The following is a 19,236-nucleotide window of genomic DNA, read 5'->3' on the forward strand; positions in this document are numbered from 1 at the left end:
TCTTTCTATCTTTTTTCCAGCTGGTGTAAATTCAAAGGGGAGACTCCAAACAGTCTCTGCTCTGTTTGGTGTCTTATGGTGGCATGGTGAATCTTAGACCTTTGGGGATGAAGCTTTCGATGGGATGCTGAGCTTTAGTGGATCCACTCCAGTGATTCTGATGTAGCACCAGACCTAGTCAGCAGGAGACACTCATGCTCAACATTACTGCAACTTCAATTATTTAACCATCAAGCATACTTGTACTTTTCAAACATACATGTTCAGTTTCTTTATGGAAGGCTTTGTACTGTTACCACAAGTTGTCCTTGCATTTCTCTCTCTTTCTCTAGAGTTTAGTATGAAACAGTATTAAAACATGTTGCAACCACTGATCTTTAATAGAAAACATATATAGATCACTGGTCTAGCTCCCAACTCGTCATATATTGACGCTTGGTCAGGACCCCCTGGCCTCAAGGTTTTAGCGTTTTATATGAATGTATACTTTCATTGGAGTATGTAACCCCACCCCTACCCTAAACCTACCCACTTCTGGACAGTATAAAACATGTAACAGCTAGGCAAATAAAAGTACAGTCACAGGTATTTATTGCAAAACCCAACCATAAACAAGCAGTATAAAAGCATTACAAACATGTTGTGTTGCATTCCAAGTCTTCTGAAGCCATACGATAACTTAATGCGAAGACAGTAAACCATAAGGTTTTAATTGCTTTAAATGGCCCCGCTCCGTTAACGTGCTCACATCACATCTCATTCAAAAAGATACTCCCGTAGCATGACGCAATCGGTCACTATGGGTTTCTTATTTAAAGCAATGGAGGAGCCTGCATGAAAAATTACGCTAAAGGGGTGCACTGTGCATGAAAAAAGCGACGCCAAAGTGTCAAGACCAAGCATCAATATGTGACAAAAACCTTCACTTACTGAGATCTGCATCTGTAACTGCATCCCAGTGTGGCAACTATCCCCAGTCTCCTTTTTCCATAGCCATGCATCCTTACTCGTTCACTGAAGAAATTAACTATACCCAATTAAACACAAATACACATGTACAAACCCAGCAGGTCCCATTCAGCTCCCATATACAGTTTGAAATTGTTCTCAAACCTCTGATTTACACACACACACACACACTGTTACTCTTACTCACTTACTGAACTGCTGCTATTCTATGTCAGACTGTGTGACTCATAGAGAAGTGGATGAGGTATTTATGGGTGAAAGGCCAAAGTGTGTGTGAGTGCACATTTTCTGGCTGGTATTATAACTCAGTGTTTGGGAATGACAACAGCTGCAGCAGAAGGGTGTTAAAGAAGAAAAAACTAAAATCTGAGCAAGAAATAGAGAGTAAATGATGGAGTGCGTGTTTGGAGAGAGGAGTTTAAAAAGAGTGGCAGGGAGAGCGAGCATAGAGGACAGAACAGTTTTAAAGCAGTGAAAGTGTGTGACACAGGGTAAGGTACGTGTGTGTGTTTGGGTAAAATGAACTCCAGATGTGATGTGGTCTCAGCTCAGACCAGGTGTCAGAGCAGAATTGGAGGTTTTAGAGGGCAGAGAGAACGTCAAAGAGGAGAAAAATCCTAGAAAACAATCAGAGGTGAGGTAGTGTGCATGATTATATGTGTGTTTCTTTCTTTCTAACAGAGTCCTCAGAATGATTTACTGAATCTCTGTGACACAGGGAGCACGGTTACTGATAGAGCATGAAAATCAATTCAGGACGAAGGAGAACAACAGAGATGCAGAAAAAAAACAGATGTCAGAATGAAAGGGCCAATTGGCATGAAAGAAATCAGACAGACATACAGCTAAATCACATTCTGTAGGCAGCGGTTAACAGTCAGCAGATGTTGATGTTGGTGTGTGTGATTATGGACTGTGGTCTAGCAACAGGTAAAGCAATCACTGCAATCGGGGCTAATTTAAAGCTGAAAAGAGACTACTCTTGATACCCAAGAGAAGTGGATTGGATTTTCCACTCATTTAAACCTAGCATGAAATGTTGTTTTAAAGTTTTTTCCTTATACCTGTTTACTAAAAAGGACCTGTAATTATTTTTAAATTGACTTATTGGTTTGCACTTTATTTTACAGTACTTGTACTTATATGTACTTATGGTGTACTTATAGTGTATTTATCTAAGAAAGTTCTGGTAATACAAGGTAACTACATAGGTTAGGGTTAGGTTTAGGGGAAGGTTCAGGGTTAGTACCTAGATATTACATAATTACTATAATAAGTACATGGTAATTGCTACTGACTTATCTTATTTATGCATTTAACTTGCAAAGCCAGAAATATAAAGTGAATGGATGGATCATACAAAACCTGCAATACATTTTAAAATACTGTATTACAGTAATGAACATCTAATTAGAAAAAGAATAATACAAATAAATTGTATTTTGTATTTTTTTTAAATCACCTTTATGTTGCACTTTTAACAATACAGATTTTGTCAAAGCAACTGTACAGCATTAAATAGGAAGATAGTGTGTCAACAATGCAAAAAGGCAGTTCATCATTGACCTAAGTGATGTCATTGTCCAATTCAGTGAAGTTAAAATAGTATTTGTTTTAGTTTTTTTTTTTTTCTTTTATTTGTAGGTGTCCAGGTAAAAATGTAAATAGCATTGCATAGTCTTTACTGTATAAATTTAATAAAGATACATTTTTGTTAAGTAATTCAGTAAAGGGCAGTGAGTGGTTTTCTCCCATTTCATTTCTTGGATTAACATTAAGGACCCTGACAGCAGATAGTAAATTGCCCGGTCACATTAAGAGATAATACATCAAATAATACACATTCCTTATATATATATATATTTGTTATGTTCTATAATATATCATATATAGGTCAGTGGAAAAAACTCAGCTTTACCTGGCAAGGTGTATAAGTTCGTTCAGGCACGGGAGGAAGCGAAGATGATCTCGGTTTGAGAGAGAGAGAGAGAGAAAACTTTATTAATCCCAAAAGGGAAACTGGTTTGCCACCAACTTAAACCATACAGCCAACAAGCACACCACATAGCTAACACACATAAATAAATAATTCAACATTTAAAACCTATGAAAAACATGATTAAGAGACCTAGGAGACATGATTATAACAAGATACAATTGCACAATTCAGAAATGCAGGGCAAAGAACAGACAGTTCAACAGTTTGACAGTCAACAGAGTTCATTAAAATATCTGACCGCTGCAGGAACAAAAGTCCTTCTCAATCGCTCACTGGAGCACCGAGGCATAATTAAACGCTCACTGAAAGAGCTTCTGAGTCCATTAAAAACACTATATAGTGGATGGCCTTCAAAAAACATAACAATTTTTAATTTCGACCTCATCCTCTTCTCCACAATGACCTCAAGTGAGTCTGGGATAAGACCAATAACTGAACCAGCTCTCTTGATCAGCTTATTTATCCTATTTTTATCATCAACAGATAAGCTGCCCCCCAGAAAAGGACAGCATAAAAAAGAACACTAGCCAAGATCCCCTGATAGAAAACATCTAAAAGCTTTGTACTAATGTTAAAAGATCTGAGTTTTCTAAAAAAGAAAAGTCTTGACTGAGCCTTCTTTATTAAAACATTAGTATTCTGGACACCTAGAAATTTATATGACTGAACAATTTCAATCGGCTGTCCATTAATTGTGACTGGGAGGACCTTCTCCTTTTTCTTTCTAAAATCAATCACAAGTTCTTTAGTCTTCCCTATATTTAGTTTTAGAAAGTTTGACTCACACCAGCTAGAAAAAGACTGAACCTCCCTTCTATAAGCAAGGTCATCCCCTGATTAAGGAGACCTACTAAAGCAGTGTCGTCAGAGAATTTTTGTACCAGACAGGATGACTGACTATGCCAATAGTCCGCAGTGTAAAGTGTAAATAAAAAGGGAGATAGAACTGTGCCCTGAGGTGCTCCAGTATTAGTTAAAATAATGTCAGACTGTTTGTTACAAAACCTAACAAACTGTGGTCGTAATAACAGATAATCTAAAATCCAGGCAATAGTTGTATTATGGTGTTTGCGCGGCTCTCGGTTTGCTCAAAACTCTCAGTTGAGTTTTTCCGCGTCTTCTGTTTGAATGCTTTAAACAGTTTTAATGTTTAAATTGGCAAGACTTAAAACACGTGCAACTGATAAGCGTTTTGTGACGCCGCGAAATCACCGGCCCCTTTCCCTCTCTACACGCCGCTTTACTGAAGATGTGCTCCTCGCCTATTTTTGGTACCCTCTCGCGATACTTTGTTGTCATACACCGCTCAGTCTGAGCAGCGCTGCTTCAAGTTGAACACACTTGTGGTGGTGTTGTTGTGGGCGCTAGGGAACGTATGTCATGATATGACACTTTTTTTAACATGTAAAAATGTATACGGTATCATCGTGAACTGTAGGCCTATGACAACTCTAGTATCTGTGCAATCAAGTTGACGATATCGCTGGAAATGAAGTGTCCCCAACTAAGAAAGCCAGAGGCGACAGCGGCAAGGAACCAAAACTCCATCAGTGACCTCTGTTTTTTTTCAGAATTTAGCTGTAAGAAATTACTCCTCATCCAGGTTTTTATATCAATTATTCCGTCAGTTTTTCAAAGTGGTTTGTTTCGCTGGGCTGCGAAGAAATATAGAGCTGAGTATCATCAGCACAACAGTGAAAGCTAACACCAGGATTTCTGATGATATCTCCCAAGGGTAACATGTAAAGCATGAAAAGTAATTGCCCTAGAACTGAGCCTTGAGGTACTCCATACTGCACTTGTGATCGATATGATACCTCTTCACTCATCAATGTGTGAACATCAATCCAATACATCATGGTTTCATCATGTGATTAGTGTTCACACAAGTTATCCATGTACCACAAGGCAGTTTTTTTTTATCTTATCACAGACCTCTTATCTGCAGTGAAAATTGGTCTGAAATCTTTCTGTCATCCCCAGTCACACAATGAATGTTGCTTTTATCACACACTTCAAGAACAACAGTACTACCATTTTTCACTAAGTACATGCAAGGTTGTGCACGTGTGTTTGTGTGCGTCTCTGTAACAGACTGCCTTACATTGGGCCGTCTCTCAAGCTAATGCACATATTAGAAACAGCAGGAGAAAGCATAGGCCAGAGCCTACACACACAGACACACACAGAGAGAGTGAGAGAGAGAGATAGTGAGAGAGCACATTTGTTTTCCATTATCTGGCATACAGAGAACCCTCTGTACAAATCAATAAAGGAAAATAATCCTGTCTGTCTATCAATCTTTCTCATTTACAAAACAGCAAAAACTCACCCTAATGCTTGGATCTCTTAGACTAAACATGGATCACAGACTCCATTCCAGATGCCATAGTACATAAGCCAGTAAGAAACCAGTTTTAGTTCTTATTTCCCTTTATTGAAATCCACATAAAAAACACACCAACATTGTCCTTTTGGACATGTAAACAAAAAAATCATTACAGTTTTGTATATTTTCTTTTTTTTCTTTTTTATATAAAATGGAAGGAAATTTTTTAATTCTAAAATTTATCAACAGAAAATTTTGGGATTAGTGTTTAAGAAAAATCTTTAAAAAACAAATTCATGCTTTTGAATACTAGTCAGACAAGCAGATATTCCAATTAATTAAACATCGGTATAAATCTAATAGCAAACATTCAGTTGTAAAATCAGCAGTGCAGTTCCTTCATTTATTAGTCCCAGCTGTCTTTCTATGGACGACAGCAACAATCTAATTCAAAGATTCTGTCAAACTCTCTGTTGTTCGGATATGCTTTTCAGTGTTCCACTACATTTTTTTATTTGATTGTGCCATTACAATGCTATGGAGTACATTACAAGTGTCATAAGAGCACAGGTGGCTCATCTCATTGGGATTGCCTATATTTGGTTCAGAAAACAGCCTCTGTAAGGTGTGTAACCTGTAAAATATGGTTTCTCCTCGAGGTAGGATGTGTTGAGCTCATATGTGTTGATGGAATATGTCCCACAATGATGATGTCAAAGGTCAAGGACCTTGAACCCAGGAGACAATGATGACACACAGGCTCAAAACGCCAACAAACAGACCAATCACCATCAGCAAAACAGCCTAGAATGAAAAGAGAAACTTAGAAAAATTGCATTTGGAAAGAAACCTAAAGAAAGCAAATAATAAACATATGCAGCGAAAAACAAACAAACATGTAATTCATTGTTCCAATCAGACATACACTACTGTTCAAAGGTTTGGGCTAGGTAAAAAAAAATAATAATACAATTAAATTAATATTTTTATTCCACAAGATTGCATTAAATTGATCATAAATTATAGTAAAAACATTAATAAAGGTTACAAATCATTTAAAAAAAATTATATTCTTTAAACTTTGTATTACTTAAAGAATCCTGAATTTTTTGTTTTTTTTTATCATGGCTACCACAAAAATATTAAAGTGTTTTTTAAACATTGATAATTCAAAAATGTTACTTGAGCACCAATTATTAATCAGCATATTAGAATGGATTGTATGACACTGAACTCTATTTTAAAATATATTTCTAATAGAAAACTATCATTTTAAATTGTAATAATATTTCACAATATCACTGTTATATATATATATATATATAACATATAACATACATATATACATACATATATATATATATATATATATATATATATATATATATATATATATATATATATATATATATATATACATATATACATACATATATATATATATATATATATATATATATATATATATATATATATATATATATATATATATATATATATATATATATATATACATACATATATACATATTATTATTTTATTTTTTCAAATAAATGCAGCATTGGTGACAGCTTCTTTCAAAAACATAAAAAAAAAAAATAATTCTTACTGACCCCACTTTGAACAGTAGCGTATAAAAAAGTAAAGAAAGTCTCTCAAAATTAGCTGTGCTGCAAAGGAAGTCACGTATGTGTTAATGAATATATGTAAGACTTTAGATACCCCTGCTGAACTGAGAGATTTCACTGGCTCAGCGCTGATTCTCAAATAAAACATCCCAGGATACACAAACAGTAAACATGTGGAGGTCGTAGAACCTGGAATCACACAAGAAAAGGTATGCAGACACACACATAAACATGCTGAGCACTGAACTTAACAGTAAAGCACACACAGTGCATACGGGCACACACTCACCCACCACACCAAAGACATTCCTAATGTCAGGGACGAAAATAGCGAGCAGCAGCACAAAAGTGAGGATAAAAAAACAGGAAAGTACATGAGAGAGCCAGGAGAACTCCCTGTCTCCTCTGCATAACATCAACACCGCTTTACGTGCCTGAGAGAAAGAAAAAGAGAATGTTTTCTGAATTTCTTATTTAATAGTTCACAGTCTGGCATTTGACTTACTGGGAAGTGAATGAGCGGCACGGTGAGCAGAACGGCCAATAAAATTGCAAGACGAACTGATATCACCACAACATCCCGTGGTAGGTAGGTGTCGTATCCTTTCAACAGCTCTGATTCCACATTTGCTGTGAATAAAGAAGGTTTCATCAGATCAATCCATTTATCTTCCTCATTTACAGACATCATTTAATCAAAAAAGATTGAGAATGAACTGAACCAGTAAAGAACATATTCTACATTGAGACTTTCATGAGTTCAGATGCTCTAATCCGAAACACCTCAAGCAGCTAATCATGCGCTGTATTTCTACTGGATTAGTGAAGTGAAGTGACATTCAGCCAAGTATGGTGACCCATACTCAGAATTCGTGCTCTGCATTTAACCCATCCAAAGTGCACACACACAGAGCAGTGAATACACCCCCGCAGCAGTTGGCAGCCATTTATGCTGCGGCGCCCGGGGAGCAGTTGGAGGTTCGCTGCCTTGCTCAAGGGCACCTAAGTCGTAGTATTGCCAGCCCAAGATTCAAACCCACAACCCCCAGGGTTGGGAGTCAAACTCTCTAACCACTAGGCCACGACTTTCATACTAATAAGTATACACTAATTGCCCTAAACTTTAAAACATTACACATTATGCAAGAAAAAAAAAAATAGTAGTTTCCTGCACCATGTTTCAGTGGCAGTGTGCCTAATCTTTAGCACCACGGCAAAATCAAAAAAATTATTTTTAATAAACCTGCAGTCTAAACTGAATATGATGAGATAAAGAGAGAAAAAAAGATATATATTTTTGTATCTCCTTGTCACTCAAATTGACCAAATTAATGTTACAACTAAATGAAAGTGACAATGCTTTAGCAACTAGCTCAAATAAAATAAGCTAAAGTTCTATTTTTACATTTTATTTCAGTTAATGTTTATTTTATTTCAAGTTATGACTTTTTTCTTTTGGTTTTTAGTTTTAGTCTTAGCATTTAGCTTCCAACTCCTTTGTGACACTAAAAAAATGGTAGGTCACGTCAAGTGGGATTGTGTAGCTTAAGCAACGTTCTTACTATAGAAGGTGAGGTATCCAAACAGGGCAGAGATCAGATACACAACAAAACTAAGAGAGATGCTGACATTCGCCACATTCTGCATTCTCTGCTTTGTGGGTCTGGAAAACATACATAAACATTCAATTAGGCAATAACAGTATATAATTAGGCAGTAACTATACATGTGGCAGATGCATTGAAAGAACTGCAATGAGTGAACTAACCTGTGTAACTCACAGTAAATGGGTAAAACTGCTGTATGGCACAAGAAGGAGAAAGCCATTGTTGGGACAGCATAAGCACTCTGAAATGCGCGCACACACACACACACACACACACACACACAGTCATTTCTCACCCTCCTGATGTGTAATGCTATAATATTACAACTAATATTTGGGTTTCTAATAGTCCTGCAAAGCGATCTTTAAATCAAAACACTCTCCTTTCTAAACAAAACTCACACTCACCTTAAGAGAGAACACAAACAACTGTGGGGTGCATTCAGAGGTATTTAAGCTCTAGAGATAAAAAATTAACGTAATGTGAATATGAAAATTTGAATCAAATCAGGACAGCAACAGAATGAAAAAAAAAACTCTCTCTGATATCACATTATCTGTAGCTGAACATCGGCACACCGTTTAAGGAAATAAAGGCTTTGACTTCTGGCTCAAGCAGTCAAATTCCACTTCCCTTATTATAACAATGCTACATCCTGTTTCTGATTGACTATCTGAGAGTATTGATTTACTGTATATAATTTAGTCTTTACCAGGTTCACAGTAGCGTTAACTGGCAGCGGGCAGGGAATGGACCATTTTTTCACCACCACCTGTGAGAGAGATTAAAACATGAACATAGGAAAGATACAGAGAGAGAGAGAGAGAGAGATTGAGAACAACTCACCACTACAGTGAAGAACAACATGAAGAAGAATGCGAGACTGCTGGTGTATCCCAAGAAACCTGAGGAGGAGATAGAAACAAGTGATGCACACTCTCTCGCACATGTACAGAATAATAATTATAATAAAAAAAAAACTCTGATGACACTCACCAATCTTAGGAAGTAGAGCCAGTGGCAGCACTACAATTACAGTCACTAAGATCAATAGTGCAACACCATTCTCAAACCACTTTCTAAGAGGGACAGAAAATAAAATGCTTGGCAAAATGGCACATAGTGAAGGATGTACACACCTTTTAAAGTTCTAGGGTCATTAAGATTTTTTGTTTTAATGTTTTAGTCCACTATGCTCACAAATGCTGCATTTATTTATTTATTTATTATTTAAAAACAAAGTAAAACAGTAATATTATTTTATATTATTCTAATTTAAAATAACAGTTTTTATTTTAATATATTTCATATATTTATATCTTTTATGTATTTCTTTCCTGAATTATCAGCAGCCATTACCACAGTCTTCAGTGTCACATGATCCTTCATAAATCATTCTAATATGCTGATTTGCTGCTTAAGAAACGTTTCTTATCAAAACTATTTTTGCAAAAAATGTGAGAGACTTTTTCAGGATGTTTTGATTAATAAAAAACTCAAACCAACAGCATTTATTTTAAATAAAATATATGGTAAAAAAAGAATATCTTTAATGTCACTTTTGTTCAATTAAATGCACCCTTGTTAGATAAAATGAATAATTTCTTTAAAAAAAAATCTTACTGAGCTCATACTTGAGTGTTTTAAACCCATGGATGTGTAAATCACAAAGCACTTATCTGCTTCCCAAATCAACCCTTCAAACATTGCAATGCTGGAAATCCCCACATCTAAAGTCAGAAATTCCTCCTCAGATTCTCTCTCATTGTCCAAGTACTCCTGAATCAGTGCTCACTTTCTTATATTAATAAGAGAGATAAAACTGAGACTGATCTGATCATCATATTCAGATATATTTACTTCCAGCACCTCATTGTAGACAAACGTCTTGTTAAGGGTTTAATTTCTTTTATTGTTTTTAGAATATAAAAAGAACAAATTTAAAGGAAAAATGCACAATTTTAAATTATAATTACATTATATTATTATGATAAATACATTATAATATCTTTTTCACTGCATTTTATTTTATTTATTCTTTTTTCTCTATTTTCTGTTTAAAACTTTGGGATCAGTACGATTTTTAAAAACAATTACTACTTTTATTATATTATTTATTTTCACATTGTTGCAAAAAAAATCTATTTAAAACAAATGCTGTTCTTTGAACTTTCAATTTATTAAAGAATCTTGAAAAAAATGTATCATGGTTTCCACAAAAATATGGAAAAAGAAGTAACGTGAATGTGTTGTCTGAACTGGGAGACTGAATCTTGGACAGGCTGGTATGTGTGAGAGAGATCTCGAGTTGATCTCCTGTGGTTCTCTCTTAACAACAGGGAGGTACTAGACAGCCTAGATGATCCACTTGAAGAAATGAAGATAAATTACTCCAGTGAAAGAAAACTTTGTTTTACAGTAAATGACTAAAGTTTCAAGCATTTATACTGTGGCCACTTTGTGATTTCTTTCTCCTCCCAGAGAAATGCAGTAGTGATGTTTGTGTGTGCCTGGGTGTGGTCACAGTAAATGTGCTGGTAAAGAGGATCTTGGGAAGGCATGACTCTCGTTGGGTGGAACATATGCGTGATATTTACGTGAATGGACCTGTAATGCAATCCAGCTGTGTGGGGACTGGGCACAGTTGAACCACTGCTCAGTACAGCGGCTAGTAAAATAATGACCATTAAATTCTTTACTCTGTAATACTTGCTCTTTTCTCTGTTTCTGAAACTTCTTCAAAGATAGAGAAGTGAGAGAAGTTTTCTGCCAGTCAGTGAATGACCTGGTGTGAAAGTGTCCCTTTCTATCTCTCTCTCTGTATCATGTTTCTATTTTGACTTATAATCAATTCAGATGTAAAGCTTTTCAAACCATATGTAATACCATTCCATTTTGGGGATGGTAAGATTTTTAAATCCCTTGTGAATTTATGTAAAAACATAAATATTGTGAAATAGAATATAAGGCGTGTATGGAACGCTGTTTCGTTGAAAAAACTACTTTGTCTGGCTTTCCAAAAGAAAATACGAAGAAAAAAGAACTCTTGAAATATTTAAGTTTTTTTTATGCAATGAATCTAGGATATAAGAAAGTTTGTTTTTTTGAATTAAATTACAAAACGTAAAGAACTTTTAAATAATATTCAAATTTTTTGAGATGCACCTGTATATATTTATTTCTATTTGATTATATTTTAAAATGTAACTTATTTCTGTGATGGCATAGGCAGTCTTCAGTGTCACATGGTCATTCAGAAATCATTCTAATATTTATTTACCCAGAAGTCTCTGTGCTCATGAAGCCAGTGACTGCAGCAGGCATTTCAGACTTTAAGATGAACAAGTAGGTGGACATAGCTGGAGAAAGAGAACAACTACACATTATACATACACACACACAGACTAAAACACCCCATGATGCAAGCATGCACATCAATCTATTCAGAAAAACTAAACCATGCCACAAACAGAGACTCATAGCTTATTTAAAAACAGCACAGTGTTGATGTCAACATTTTAACCTAACAAACAGCCACACACAGATGATTAATGGGAGGTTGATGGCTTATATTCAGATTGCAAACCTGACTGCAGCCAAACACTTGCGCTTACACAAACACACAGTTGCTGCCATTCTATAGACAGTGTGAAAGTGAGATGGATTTAATGTTAAGTTAGAGTAATGGTAAACAAAATTCTGTTTTACTGATACTAAACACCAGATAACACACAGATACTCACTACAGTTCACAGTGAGTAGTGAGCAGTTTTCAGAGTAAGACAGAAAGAGACTTGTTATTTTTCACACCATTCTTAAAGGGATAGTTCACCCAAAAATGAAAATTATGTAAGCTGTTAACTTTTTTAATGTGGCTGACACTCCCTCTGAGTTAAAACAAACCAATATCCCGGAGTAATTCATGTACTCAGACAGTACACTGAATGATTCATTTGCGAACCGGATATCACTAAACTGCAATGTTTTGAACTCGCTCACAACAGACCCAGAAGAGAAGACAATGCTGAATAAAGTCATAGTTTTTGCTATTTTTGGACCAAAATGTATTTTCAATGCTTAAAAAAATTCTAACTGACCCTCTGATGTCACATGGACTACTTTGAGGGTGAGTTATTAATGACAATTTTCATTTTTCGGTGAACTAACCCTTTAAGTATAGCTTTTGTTCGCTGACTAACCTGCTATGCTAAGTACTTTGGCAAAACAAAATAAAAGTAATATATCCTCCCATTAAAACATGTTCAAACTGAAAGAGAGCAAAAGAGAAAAAGAGAGGAAAAATTAAGGGAATCCCATCAAGTAATTCTGAGTTCAGAGTTTAAAGGTTAAATTTATGACTTTAACCACATAAACAGTTTAATACAAGTGAAAGAGAAAACCTCACCTCCAATGTTCTGAATGAGAATAGTACAGGCCACCAGAATCTGCACAAAACAAGTGAAAATATATTTTATAGGAGTAACAAGGCACATTTTACTTCTGTGGTGAATTCAATTATGATGAGTACACAGATAAAGACACAGTTATTTATGCATAGAACAAAATGAAAGACTGAAGTACATAATTCCTCATTCAGATTATCAGATATATATATATATATATATATATATATATATATATATATATATATATATATATATATATATATATATATATATATATATATGTCAGCTAGGTATTAGATGTGCAATCCAACCTTGCCAGGTCTGTTGAAGGCTCTCTCTCCAAGAGCTTCATAAGAGTTGACACCTAAAACACATAAACATATGCAACATTGAGGCCTGGTTACAATGTAGAATCAATAAAGATCATTTCAATGTTTATAAACTGCAAACACCACCACTGTTTATTTCTCATCTGATGTAACGTATACTGGAGCTTTTATTTTAGAGTTACTGCGATACCATTACAGTTTTTTTTTATATTTCAAGTAACATACATGTTTTTTTTTTTTTATGGTTTACTTTTACTATAATAAGTTATTATTGGTAAGGAGTTATATTTACAGAGGTAAACAGGAGTAAACAGTAAAGAAGAGGTCAAAAGTGAGAGATATTACCGGTCTTGTCACAGAGGAGCAGCAAGAGATGGACAGAATAAGCAGCCAAACTGGAGACCACCAGCAACAGAATACTGTGAGAGAAACACACGCAAGGTTCCTCTATTGAGAAGTCCTTCATTTCTATCATTTCCATTTTTTTTTTTTTTTTTTGCATAGCTCTGTTTATGTCATTGTAAGTGCCTTACTGGAACTGCAATTTTTGCTTAAAAAAACTTGAGGGGCACATCATAAAATGTTCTGTTGTAATCAATTATGCCACAAATGTTGTCAACACAGCTGAATCCTGTGTTGTACCTGAATCCAATGATGCCCGTATTGGCCATAGCATAGGAGAGACCCAGGATGCCACTACCCATGATAGCATTCATCAAGTTAAAGGCAGAAGACCAGAAGGATGCACCTCTAGCTTGAACACCCTGTGAGGAAGATAAACAGACCAGGAATTAGGCATGACAGTGGAGCAAACTGAGACAAAATAGATCCTAGGTGTTATGCAAGCCACAAACCATGCAAAACGTAATTACTGAATGCTTACGCACCAAGTAACTAGGAGCAAAGAGGGAAGTGAAATCTTTGCAAAGACAAAATAAAACTGCATAAGATCAGCACATGATGATGAGAAAATGATTATAAAGCATGAAGCAGCAAATGGCATATTACACATACTCTGTCCATTTCCACAGAAAACATGAGAGCACAGTTTTATGGTTTTACAGCAACATTCAACATAACTTGTAAATACTAAATGTTAGTACATCTGGATTTACTCTAATGTACATTAATTTACTTCGACAAGTCTAACATTTATTTTCTTTTATGTCCCTGTAAATCACTTTGTAAATATTGTTTTGTGTATATACTTTGTAAATGTTGTGCACTTAGTCTTAACACAGAAACAGACAGAGTATTTTAATGGAATTTTACACCATTTTAAAAAATGAATTTAAAAAAAGAATGATAATAGAGTTAATACATAACCTGGAAACACAACCAGAACAAAGTAATTTTTAATATATAATTATGTCCACAAAAATCAAAACATTTAATATAATAAATAATAAATACATAAAATATAATACAAATATAATACATTTTGACAAGTCACGATTAATAATATTTTTTTTCTTTAAGTCTAATTTTGCTATCATTGTTTTTTTTTTATTTCGTTTCATAATGTTGACTTTAGGTCATAACTTACTTTTATGCTATAATAATCAGAGATGTATAAAGTACTAGAGAACCATACTTGAGTAAAAGTACAAGTGCTCTATCAAAAAAGTGACTTGAGTAGAAGTAGAAGTGCTCTTTAAGCACCACACTTAAGTAGAAGTACTAAAGTATTAAAAAAAAATTGTACTTAAGTATTGCAAGTAGTCTATTTTAAAATTTACTACTCAAGTACTGAAAGTAAAAGTAGAAGTATTGTGTTATGTAGCTATTAAAGAAAATAGTCAAAAGTTTGAACATATTGTTTTTACTAATTCAAATGATTAACCTAAAGGACAATCACAATTCCTTTGACTGTAACTTCTTGTAAACAAAAAACAGTTAGTAGGGTCAGTTAGCCCAATTAGCAAAATGATGTCATTAATAACTTACCCTCATGTTGTTTCAAACCCATAAGACATCAGAGGGTCATTTAGAATTTTTTGAAGCATCGAAAATACATTTTGGTCAAAAGATAGCAAAAACTACGAATTTATTCAGCATTGTCTTCTCTTCCGTGTCTGTTGTAAGACAGTTAAAAACAAAGCAGTTTGTGATATCTGGTTTGCGAACGAATCATTCGATGTAACCGGATCTTTTTGAAACAGTCCACCAAATCGAACTGAATTCGCGTCTCCAATACGCATTAATCCACAGATGAATTAAGCTGTTAACTTGTTTAATGTGTCTGACACTCCCTCTGAGTTAAAACAAACCAATATCCCGAGGTAATTCATTGACTCAAACAGTACACTGACTGAACTGCTGTGAGAGAACTGAAGATGAACACCGAGCCGAGCCAGATAATGACTCGTTCACGAGTCAAGAACCGTTTCTGTCAGACGCGTCCGATTCGTGAACCGAGGAGCTGATGATACTGCGCATGTGTGATTTAGCGTGAAGCAAACCGACACACAGAGCGTCTGGAACCGAACTGTTTTCTTTTGGTGATTGATTCTGAGTTAATGTTATGAGCCCATGTGCAGTCAACGCCAATGACGCCATTGCGTCGAGCGCAAAAGAATCGGTGAACTGTTTTCTTCAACTGGTTTATTAAATCGAACTGTCAGAAAGAACTAACGTTACTGGTCATCCGAAAACCGATGCAACCGGTTCTTGACTCGTGAACGAGTCATTATCTGGCTCGGCTCGGCTCGGTGTTCATCTCTCTCTTCACAGCAGTTCAGTCAGCACGCGCAGTCTCGCTTGATTCGCTCAATGATGTGCCAGCTTCATCAAACGTGCCATCTACAGTTCTGGCAGTGGTTTGTAATGGAATGATTCGTAACATTATTATAATTGTAACGAGTAACGATGCAGCACATAAAAAAAATATCGGAGTAAAAGTATTAAACTCAGCGAAAATATGTACCGAAGTAAAAGTGGAAGTAGGAGAAAAAAATAATACTCCAGTAAAGTAACGTTACAGATACCGCCTTTTAGTACTTAAGTACAGTAGTGAAGTAGTTCTACTTCGTTACTATACATCTCTGATAATAATATACAAATGCATGTTACTGAAATGGGCTTACAATACATACATAAAACTAGTAGATTGTATAAAAACCTAGGTGAAATAATTTCCGTAATTAGTTATTATTTAAAACTTTGTGCGTGTGGGACAAAAAAATGACAAACTTTCGTTTAATGACACTTTTTTTTATTTTTATTTTTTATATGAATGTTATCAGGAAAACAGGTTGTGGTTTACCTGTGCTTCCAACAGCGGTCTGCTCTCATCTCCGATGGGCTCATACTCGCTCCCCGTCTGCACGCTGTAGTTTGCGCCGTTTTTCAACATGTTCCGCCGTTTAGTTTACCGTTCTGCACTAACCAGAAGCCCGCTGCTCGCTAGCGGAGTCGTCAGTTCATGTACACGGCTCTCATAGCACCGGCTTCAGAAAGACTCGAGCAAACATAAACATCGCTATTCACGTGATTATAAAAGACGGTCACATGTCCATTAATGTCACACGTCACAGACAAATCACCACAGCAGAAATCTCGGTCGCTTAGAAATGACGTAGTGTAAAGCGTGTTCGTATGGCTGCCGGCTGGAGAGGGTGATCTGTGACAGTTTATTTTGTTTTTATTATAAAACTAAAAGTTTTGAGTGTGGTTAATAACACGGTTTAAGCTCTGTGGCTAAACTATCTTGTAGTTCATTATCAAGTGTAGATAAAAGTCTGTTGCTGAAATTGTGCATTTATATAATTTTTTGTGTATAATTCACGAAAACGTGGTAAATTATTATTTTTTGTCTCATCACACCCTTTTGTAAAAGGCATGACTTTATCTCTCTCACACTTTGACCAACAGATCTGCCAGACTTGTGTTCCTGTTCCAGAAACATCACAGTTGTATCTCTCAGTCTCAGAATTTCAACCAATTTGTAAGAATTTCCCTCCAGTTCTCCTCTGTTGTCGATTCTTAGAAAGCCATGACTGGCCATCCGCAGACTGATTTGGGGCTCTACAAGCCCCCTCAGACAGTCCGGGGCATGACAGAACTGGACCGCGCAGCTTTCAGTCAAACAGTCAGTGTTCCTGCCATACGGATACCAACCCAAGTTCTCAACAAAGTGGTCAAGGGTTTGAAGAAAGTGGCACTACAGAGGCCAGGACTCAAACGGGTTGTCGAGGACCACAGTGAAGATGGAAATACATACAGTAGTAAAGGAGAACATCGGCTGCTGCTTTTGGACCCAAACAACATTACATCTGCAGATTCATTTGGCAGCGAGGAGGCAGAAGCTCTGAAAGCATATGGGGTGCCTCAGGAGATCCATAAGTACCAACTGAAACTCACCTATGAGAACCTTAAGAGTGAAGAGATACTGCGAGCTGTACTTCCTGAAGGACAGGATGTAACATCAGGATTTAGTAGAGTGGGCCACATCGCCCACATGAACCTGAGAGACCACCAGCTCCCCTACAGAAAACTAATTGGTGAGAAGAGATCACAAATTTAAACTTAAAGAGACACCCACAAATTCTGCCATTATTTACGCACCTAAGTGCAGTTCCAAACCTGTATGCGTGTTCTTCTTCAACTTATTTCAGTTAGTTGGCAAGGCAACATTTCTAATTTTCATTTAGTTCTCCATCTAATATTTACATTTTATTTTATGTCAGCTTTATTTCAAGTAACAAAGTATTTTAAATAGTTTCAGGTTTAGTTATCAATAATAACCCTGGTTTGGAATGACTTAAATGATGACAGTTTTTACTTTTTGGTGAGCTACCCTTTATGTTTGAGTCTTTTTCAATGGATTTTTGGTGTTTTGTTCCAGGTCAAGTAATCATAGATAAGAACCCCGGCATTACGTGTGTGGTCAACAAGACCAACACCATTGATTCCACTTACAGGAACTTCCAAATGGAGGTTTTGGCAGGAGAGAGTAACATGGTGGCAAAAGTGGGTTCATCTTAAATAGCGAATCACCATATTCAGTTACATCAGTCAGTAATGTTCCTTTTTTCCTCTCTCAGGTACGCGAGAATGGCGTATTGTACGAGTTTGATTTCTCTCTGGTGTACTGGAACCCTCGACTAAGCACTGAACACGAGCGCATCGTTTCCCTTCTTCAGCGTGGTGATACCGTAGTGGATGTTTTCGCCGGGGTCGGTCCATTCGCGATCCCAGCAGCCCGTCGAGGCTGCGAGGTCCTCGCTAACGACTTGAACCCGGAGTCCTTCCGTTGGCTCCAGCACAATGCTAAACTCAACAAGGTTGACCGAAAAATAACATCATTTAACATGGATGGACGAGACTTCATCCGAGGACCTGTACAGGAGCGCCTGCCTGCTCTAATGAAGGGATCACAAAAGATTCATGTGGTGATGAACCTTCCCGCACTGGCTCTAGAGTTCCTTGATGCTTTCAGAGGTCTGCTTGGCCCAGAGCCAGACCAGAGTCTTTCCTGTCTGGACGACAACCTGCCACAGGTGCATTGCTACGGGTTCTCCAAAGAAGATGACACTCAGAGGGATGTAGTGGAGCGGGCTGAGGCGAGTTTAAAGATTTCCCTGCAAGGACAGTGTTCTGTGCACCTGGTGAGGAATGTGGCACCCAATAAGGAGATGATGTGTGTGAGTTTTACATTACCGAGAGGGGTCCTGTACAGCACACATACTCAAAACAGAGGTAAGATACTCTCACACCCACTAGTGTCATTTAGCAGCAGTATTAAAACATGAAATAAAACCTATACACCACACTGTAGTAATGAAGGCAGGTCATTTCAGTTAAAATGTGTCTCTCTTTCTCCATAGATATTTCAGAGGAGCCATGTCCTAAGAAACAGAAGTGTGAGGATCTGACAGACTGAATTCACTCTGTGGTTGAATGTTAATATGTTTTAGTTTTTTGTTCTTTTAATTTTTTTAAATAAATTATCATTGAATGTGGGTGAA

The 19,236-nt window shown here is 36.3% G+C and overlaps 2 protein-coding genes across 7 annotated transcripts; one reads left to right on the forward strand and one right to left on the reverse strand.

Moving 5' to 3' along the window:
• Positions 1 to 5,383: 5,383 nt before the first annotated feature.
• On the reverse strand, positions 5,384 to 16,774 carry LOC128026107 (probable sodium-coupled neutral amino acid transporter 6). The gene is made up of 16 exons (XM_052612846.1): positions 16,533 to 16,774; positions 13,910 to 14,031; positions 13,613 to 13,686; positions 13,250 to 13,302; positions 12,938 to 12,977; positions 11,813 to 11,891; positions 9,529 to 9,611; positions 9,379 to 9,437; positions 9,245 to 9,304; positions 8,940 to 8,990; positions 8,694 to 8,773; positions 8,488 to 8,588; positions 7,431 to 7,555; positions 7,215 to 7,359; positions 7,020 to 7,114; positions 5,384 to 6,101 (listed from the first exon to the last, which is right to left on the reverse strand). The coding sequence occupies exons 1-16, from the start codon at positions 16,620 to 16,622 to the stop codon at positions 6,018 to 6,020; spliced, it is 1,341 nt and encodes a 446-aa protein (XP_052468806.1). The 5' UTR covers positions 16,623 to 16,774; the 3' UTR covers positions 5,384 to 6,017.
• On the forward strand, positions 15,827 to 19,230 carry LOC128026106 (tRNA (guanine(37)-N1)-methyltransferase). Of its 6 annotated transcripts, none has more exons than XM_052612845.1 (5): positions 15,827 to 15,848; positions 17,141 to 17,769; positions 18,114 to 18,238; positions 18,313 to 18,967; positions 19,096 to 19,230. In XM_052612845.1, exons 2-5 carry the CDS (start codon positions 17,262 to 17,264, stop codon positions 19,149 to 19,151), a joined length of 1,344 nt encoding a protein of 447 aa, XP_052468805.1. In that variant the 5' UTR covers positions 15,827 to 15,848; positions 17,141 to 17,261; the 3' UTR covers positions 19,152 to 19,230. The 6 variants fall into 6 exon arrangements, with proteins under 6 accessions (XP_052468805.1, XP_052468803.1, XP_052468801.1 ...); XM_052612843.1 differs by lacking the exon at positions 15,827 to 15,848 and adding an exon at positions 15,963 to 16,086; XM_052612841.1 differs by lacking the exon at positions 15,827 to 15,848 and adding an exon at positions 16,802 to 16,884.
• The last annotated feature ends 6 nt before the right edge of the window (positions 19,231 to 19,236 follow it).

Source organism: Carassius gibelio, chromosome A13, assembly GCF_023724105.1.
Source record: "Carassius gibelio isolate Cgi1373 ecotype wild population from Czech Republic chromosome A13, carGib1.2-hapl.c, whole genome shotgun sequence".
Taxonomy (NCBI): Eukaryota; Metazoa; Chordata; class Actinopteri; order Cypriniformes; family Cyprinidae; genus Carassius; species Carassius gibelio.

Coding starts and splice junctions, on each gene's coding strand:
- LOC128026106 (XM_052612845.1), top strand. CDS start 17,262: ATGACTGGCCATCCGCAGACTGATTTGGGGCTCTACAAGCCCCCTCAG. Junction 18,239..18,312: donor AGAGTAACATGGTGGCAAAA/GTGGGTTCATCT, acceptor TTCCTCTCTCAG/GTACGCGAGAATGGCGTATT. Junction 18,968..19,095: donor CACACATACTCAAAACAGAG/GTAAGATACTCT, acceptor CTTTCTCCATAG/ATATTTCAGAGGAGCCATGT.
- LOC128026107 (XM_052612846.1), bottom strand. CDS start 16,622: ATGTTGAAAAACGGCGCAAACTACAGCGTGCAGACGGGGAGCGAGTAT. Junction 12,978..13,249: donor CCTTCAACAGACCTGGCAAG/GTTGGATTGCAC, acceptor TGTTTTGTGCAG/ATTCTGGTGGCCTGTACTAT. Junction 8,589..8,693: donor ATTTACTGTGAGTTACACAG/GTTAGTTCACTC, acceptor TATGTTTTCCAG/ACCCACAAAGCAGAGAATGC.